At 48.1% G+C, this 7326-nt stretch overlaps 1 protein-coding gene across 1 annotated transcript; it reads right to left on the minus strand.

The window, feature by feature from the left end:
• Positions 1 to 3859: 3859 nt before the first annotated feature.
• On the minus strand, positions 3860 to 6501 carry OTUD1 (OTU deubiquitinase 1). The gene has a single exon (XM_032775660.2). The coding sequence runs from the start codon at positions 6292 to 6294 to the stop codon at positions 5065 to 5067; it is 1230 nt and encodes a 409-aa protein (XP_032631551.1). The 5' UTR covers positions 6295 to 6501; the 3' UTR covers positions 3860 to 5064.
• Between the last annotated feature and the right edge of the window lie 825 nt (positions 6502 to 7326).

Raw genomic sequence — 7326 nt, forward strand, 5'->3', positions numbered from 1 at the left:
GTTAGCCTCGGACCATGGACGCATAACGCCGAATTACTGTGCCTAGTGTGGCCGCATGAAATCAAATTTATAATATCAGTTTTATAAAACCGATTTTAGCTAATTCGATATTATCCCGTAGTGTAGACGTGGCCTGAGAGTGTGTGTGTGTGTGTGTGTGTAAAAAGCATATGCTGTTGTATTTTCAATAAATGCGGCATATTTGCCTTTCTCCCCTTGAAAAGATCTGGTGTGCTTTGTATAGCATAACACTTCCCACCCCCCAGATCCAGCATATAGCCCCTGTTGTCCATCCCCAACTCTGGCATAACAACACCTTCTCTTGTTCCCAACTAATGTAGCTCATGCTGTATGGCAGTGGTTCTCAAACTTTAGTGCTGGTGACCCCTTTCACATAGCAAACCTCTGAGTGCGATCCAATTATAAATTAAAAACACTTTTTAATATATTTAACATAATATATTTAACATCATTATAAATGCTGGACGCCAAGCAGGATTTGGGGTGGAGCCTGACAGCTCATGACCCCCCCAGGTAATAACTTCGTGACCCCCTGAGGGGTCCTAACCCCCAGTTTGAAAACCTCTGCTGTACAGCAATACTGAAGGTTTAGGTCCAAAGCCTTACCAATGATGCAAGATAAGGGAGCTGGCATAGCTGTACAAGTATTTTGAAATAAATTAGCAAAATAATTGAAAATGGTGTGATTATATTGTTAGTGTTTCTGTTTTATTTTGACAATTAAAATATGCAGAGCTTTGCAGAATGTTAAATTTTTTGGTGCAGAATTCCCTCAAGAGTACCAGGGTTCTGTGTGACACAATCTGGGTGCGGGCAGCTCATAGGAGGTTCTGGGTGCTGTAGGGAATCTGGATGCACAGGTCTCAATGTGGAGTTCTGGGTTCAGGGGGAATGGGACTCTGCAAGGGAGTCCAGGTGCAGGTGGTGAGAGCTCGGTGAGAGGAGCTTGGGGGGTCAAGATGCAGCTTATTGGGACTCACGGGGGTAGGGTGGGGGTCCAGGTAAGGGGGAATCCTGATGCAGGGATTGACGGTTTGGGGAGCTTGGTGAGAGGCGGGGTCTGGGTGCAGGGGACTTCTGATGCAGAGGAGGCTCGGTGGAGAGGATTCTGGGTGCATGGGCGGGGGAGGGATCATTGTACAGGAAGCAGCTCCCCTGTCTGCCCAACCCCCCCTGAGCCTCACCCCTAAGATGCCCCCAAGTGCAATACAGAGCTTCCTGCAGCCACAGGAAGTTTCTGGGGCTTGATCTGACCCAACTCCAGCAGTTCCATGCAGGGAAGGGGGAGGGGAACACCATCTCCATAGTCTTCCCACCCCAGCTGAGACTCAGGTGCCTGGGTGGCTAGGGCATCCGCAAGTTATTTACCTCTTCCTCTGCCCCCTCCCCACCCCAAACAGATGGGGCTGAGCTGCCAGGGAGGGATGAGTGAGTACTGGTGCAGCTTCTCTTTGCTTCCCCAGAGAAACCATTGTCTGCAAGACAGCAAAGAAAAGCTGTGGGGGGCATTTTTCTGCTGTGTTGCAGTAGCATAAAATTTCCCCAGGTGGAGTAGTGAATCATTAGGGTGACCAGATAGCAAGTGTGAAATATCGAGGGCAGGTATATAATTGGCACCTATATAAGAAAAGAAAAAGGCCCAAATATTGGGACTGTCCCTATGAATTATAGAATTTCCAGTGTATATTATGTGATGTGAGTACTGTCTTCTTTCAGCAGATATGCTATACTCAGTTTAAAAACAGACTACAAATTAGAAGTGAACCAGGTCCTGAAACAGAAAAGCCACTTTTTATGTTTTTTCATTCATTACTACGTATAATACATGACATTTTATGAAACATTAAGTATTATTAAAGAGTTTGAACTGAGAAGTTTCTCTTAACTGTTCACAATTTAAGTCCCACCTCAAAGATATTTTGGAGTTACAATATTCTGACTATATTACATCTGACAAGTGTTGTCCTTTTAAATATACTAACACACATATTTTGCTCGCTAATCACTTTGGTAGCTATTAAAAATGCCACTCACAAAGTCCCTGGAGTGATCCCCCAATGCCAAAGTTGATCCAATGCCTTCTTTTGTGCCCTCATTACCTACAAACTAATCACAAACCCTTGTAATTAGGGGACAGAAAAGTACAAAGAATATACTACTAGAGCCCATCATGGATACAAAATTTATATCCATGGATGTGGATATCAAGGGATTTAAAGCGGATTATGTGGAGCTACAGGGCTCTACCAGGAACAGCAGCAGTATGTTGGACCACTGGACACATGAGCCAGCACCCACCCTGGGCAACTCCTTCAGCATGGCTGTACGCACCCAGCCCTGTCCACCGGGACAGGCACCAGGCTCACCAGCAGCTCTCCCTGGTCACGCTTGTGGGTGCAAGCAGCTTGTATGCTCCCAGCCAGGAGATGTAGACTGCTGCATGGATTAACTACATATTAACTGGGTTACACCCAATAGGTATTTGCCCTCCCTAAATTATTGGTGATGTTACATAAAGATGTGAGTGGGAAATGAGAACAACAATCAGTTGACACAGGACTCAGCTTTAACAGTACAAACTTGTGTCTGTCAGGGGTGTGAAGAGGTGTGATCCCTGACTGACATAACGTGGTGGTAAAAGCCCCTAGTGTAGATAGATATAGCTATACAGCAGAACCTCAAAGATATGAACTCGAGTTATGGGCTGACCGAACAACCAGACAGCAAGTGAAACCAGAAGTAACCAATCAAGCAGCAGCAGAGACAAAACCAAAAAAACCCAAACACCCCAATCGTTGATCATTCTCTGTGTGATCATTAGCAGCTGTTTACCATGATTTAGAAAATCATTTAGATACCTGGTAATGAACTACTCAATATTTGGGTCCTTAAAGTTTACTAGGGAAAAAATAGATAAGATGGCAATCATTCTTACATCTTAATGTTTTGCTTCTTTTAAATGTGTGTGTACATTTTTGCCTTAAGCTTACTTATCTCAGAATTCTATCTCCTTACAGGAGATTCAAATAAAGTTTATGATTAACACAAGTGGACTAGCATCTACTGGTAGAATTCTAATCCTGTTCATCAGCTGACCAAAGACAGAAGTTAGTCTACATTACAGTATCACAGTTGTAAAAGGCACAAAAGCCACAGAATTGCAGAGTATAGAATAGTACCCACTGGGTATGTCTATACTGCAATAAGACCTGTGGGTAGCCTGGTTCAGCTGACTCGGGCTCCACAGGGCTCAGGCTATAAAACTGTACTGTAGCCGTTCAGGCTTGGGCCAGAGCCCAGTTTCTGAGTTGCTGTTAAGAGGAGAGTCCCAGAGCCCAAAGATCTACACTGCAATTTTATAGCCCCATGAGCCCAAGTCAGCTGACCCGGACCAACTGCAGGTGGTGTTTTATTGCAGTGTAGACATACCCAATGGTACTTGCTGCTGATCCTGCTGCAGTTTTTCTGACTTGAACCATTTCATATCTCAATTCTAGTCTTATTCAGACACTTATTTGATGTGCAACACAGTTATGAAGAATGGACTTCTAGTATTATTGGCTATACACTAAACTATCAGCAACATAGCATACAAAAAAATTGGCTAATAAGATTTGTAACATACCTCATAATTACTTGAGTTTGAAAAGCTTAAGCTATTTATACAAAGTTTTATTAACCTGCAGATCCAGTATTTTTGCATACCCCTCCAAAGACCAGAATCTTTGTAGTCATTTTGTCTCCCTCCCTGCCATGTGAATGTGGGAGACAAATCAATCCTCTACAGACACAAACAAAGAGCACTGTGCAACTCTTAAGAATTTAAAAGAAAAAACAATTAAAATTATACACTTTATTCATTCCATTTTAGCTAATATTCCTATTATACAAGTACAGTAGTAATTCAAAAAAAAAATCACCAAATATTACAAAATAAAAAAGTACAAACTGCATTACTTAATAAATATGTCTAACAAATTAAAGTTAACAGGAGATTAAAGAAGATAGCTTTCAGGTTGAAAACATTTAATGTTTGACCCAGCAAACCATACAAGTCTCGGTTTAAATACTTTTTACATAATATAGGACAGTGCATTATATTTTTGATTAGAAAACATCATCAAAAGGAGTAAAATGTTGTGATAACAGCCTGCTGATGCAATGCAAGTGCCATGGGGTACAGAAAAGGCATTAAAAAAATAACTCGGAAACCCAAATACTGAGGTATAGCCAATTCTTGCCAAAACTACAAACTATTATCTTATCACAACATTCTACATTAAATTTCTGTTATTACAGCTGAATAAAATATAAATGGAACAATGGGTGAGTCACCCAGGCAACCAAACCCAATTTACTCTAAACAGTAATTAAATACAGAAGAGTCACAATTGCTCCCTGTACCATTCATGAATAGCTACATTCCAACGGGCTTATAAGACTTGTTCTGTGCTTGGGGCAATCAAAACACTTTTTGAAGTAGCTATTTAGAAGTTTTCTGCACTTTTATGCAAACCATTGTTTAGCTAAAGTTTATTAACTTTCCATCAATCAGGGAAAGTTGGTCCAGCTAACATTCAAACTGGCTGACATCAATTTCATTTGGTAGTTTAAGTTGTATGGGTCAAATCACAGAAAAAAAAATTGTTATATCATAAACCTTATTTACAAAATAAACCTCTTACAAACTTTTCTGGCTGCACAGCTGAAAGCCAGAGGCCAACATGAGATGTAGGAAATGGAGGTAACAGTTTAAAAAAAATAATGTGCAAAAAATACATTCTTCTAGAAAATAGAGAACTGGAAAAAAAAACAAAACACATACACGGAGAATCTGCTTCCAAATAATCCAGGGCTAACTTTATACAAGAGAATATTACAAATACAAGTTTGGATCTGTCATCCCCCCAGTTTAATATTGTAGGGAGGCTCCTCAGTCTAGGGCACCGCTGCTTATGAAGGATTAAGGCATCACCACCATGGCCGGTGCAAACTGTCTCTCTTGACCTGGAGTAGGGCTTTGAGCCTCTAGACTAGGCAGTCTCAGGAACAGGTGTTCTGCTCGATGTACATCTTAGACAGTGACATGGCCATGGATTTGGCAAGCTCCTCGTCCCGCCTCCGCTGCACCTGAGTCTGTCTGCACCAGGCCTCATACTCCGGGTTGGGACACGCACAGTCCAGCACAGCGTCGTAGTGCCCATTGCTGAGCCAGCTCAGCCAGATGCTGGGCCGGGCCGGGTCCTCAGGGCCCAGGTAGTGGGCCATGGTGGAGACGGTGGGGCTCTCTGGCCTGCCGCCCGTGGTGAGGTGAATGTTTACGTTCAGCATCTGCCCCATGGCCAGGAGCTCAGGGTAGCCAGCCCAAGCGCCGTCCTGGGCGGCGCCGATGAGAAACTCGCCCACATCGCCCTCGATGAGGGGGCTGAAATGGTGCAGGTGGTCGGCGATGTAGTGCACAGTCTGCTCGCGGAGCTCGCTGTGCAGCCGCTGGTCCCCGTACACGGCCTTGCAGATGGCGCGGTAGAGGCAGTTTCCATCAGGGATGATGTGGAAGCGGAACCGGCCCTTGTGCCGCAGGTATTTGTCCTGCTTCTCCACCTCGGCCAGGTACAGAGCCAGCTTCTCACTCCGCTCCGGTCCCCTCCTCGGCCCGGCGCCCTCCTCCTCCCCTAGCGGGGAGCAGGGCAGGGCCTGGCCGCTGCTCTCCTCGCCGCCGCCGCAGGTGGCGGCCGGGCCGGGCTGGGCGCTGGCCGCCGCCTGCAGAGCCTGGCAGTGCTCGCTGAGGCGGAGGCTGTGGTTGCTGGGCTCTTCCGGGAGGTGCGCGGCTGAGGCGGCCTCGGCGTCCCCGCCGGCTTGTCTCATGCTCTCCAGGATGCCCTCGAGCCAGGCTCGGCTCTGCGGAGAGGCCGGGGCCAGCTCCACGGAGGGCTCGGGGCGCTGCACGATGCGGATGGGCACGATCCTCTCCAGAGGCCTCCTGCGGCTCACGGTGATCTGGGCGCTGGAGCTGTACTGCGGGGCCGCCGCCGGCCCGCCCGGCATCAGCTCCAGGCAGGAGGAGAAGGCAGTCATGGCGGCACCGCTGCCTCCGGGCACCAGACTCTCCTTAGCGGGGCTCTCGGCGGCCGGGCTCTGACCCGCGGCGCTCGCTGCGTCCGGAGCGGGGGGCACCGCCGGCAGGGAGACCTTGAACACACCCGCCCCGCCTGCTGCCGCTGCTGCCGCCCCCGACGCCGGGTAGTGGGTGATCACGGAGCTGTAAAGCTGCATCCTCAGCCCCCCGCGGGCGGCCTTTTATAGGCGGGGCCAGGGCGGGGAGCGCCCGCGCTCGGGCAGCCGGAGAGGATGAGCCACCCGGGTAAAAATAAACAGGGGCATCACCCCGCCCGCGGCGCGGCGGCGGCAGGGCGGCAATTCCTGCTGCGCCACAACTGTGGGCGGCCCCAGCTCGCTAGCCCGCGCGCGGCCCTTCTGGAAACTGCTGGGCCTTGTTTACCTCACTCACTGGGCACGTTGGAATGCGGAGGGCGGGGCCAGGCGGCGTCGCCTGTGTGACGTCAGCGAGCGCCGCCGCGTCACGCGGAAAGGGAGGCTGCGCGCTCCACCCAGAGCCGTGGGCGTGGCCGGCAGCTGTTCCAGGGCTGTGCAGTGTGTTGGCCGTGAGGCCATGCAGGTCTGCGGGGCAGAGGGGTGTGTGTGTCAGTGTCGCTACAGCAGTCCCAGGCTCAGCCCCTGCTCGCTGGCCTCGCTAGCAGTTACTGCTACAGCCACATGTGGTCAGTCCCCCTCCTCCCCGTTAGTGGTAAAACGAGCCCCTGATCCTGGTAAAATGACATTGTTTGGAGGTGACAGCGTCTTTCTAGCTGCATTGAAACATACAGAACAAGGAGTGTGACCGTTATTGATATAAACTGGTACCATATAGAACATGGTTTGCCAGCAAGGTCCTGTAGTGGCACCACATCTTATGTAAAGGGGGTCATATAAGGTGTCTAAAACTAGGTTATGGGTTGCTGGTTATGATTAGGCTGTCTGTATGCTTGTATCATTTTGTAATTGAAGTTAGGAGTATTGGCTGTACACAGTCTGTATTTCAAATTTGTGCTGTAGTTCTGGGAAAAATCCCAGACGAGTTGGTCTTCGCTCTGCCTAGCCTGCTTGATGGCACTTTAAGGACCATCAGCTATACAATTGACCCATTGAGAGGAGAGAGATACACCTTGTAACTCAGCAGGGTGTGTAGGAACTTGCCCATGTGACTGCAGACTCCATTTTGCTGTAATTTTCCACAGTAAGAACAAA

This window comes from Chelonoidis abingdonii, chromosome 2 (assembly GCF_003597395.2).
Source record: "Chelonoidis abingdonii isolate Lonesome George chromosome 2, CheloAbing_2.0, whole genome shotgun sequence".
Lineage (NCBI taxonomy): Eukaryota > Metazoa > Chordata > Testudines > Testudinidae > Chelonoidis > Chelonoidis abingdonii.

Excerpts from the sequence above, each read along its gene's own strand:
- OTUD1 (XM_032775660.2), bottom strand. The coding sequence starts at position 6,294 with ATGCAGCTTTACAGCTCCGTGATCACCCACTACCCGGCGTCGGGGGCG.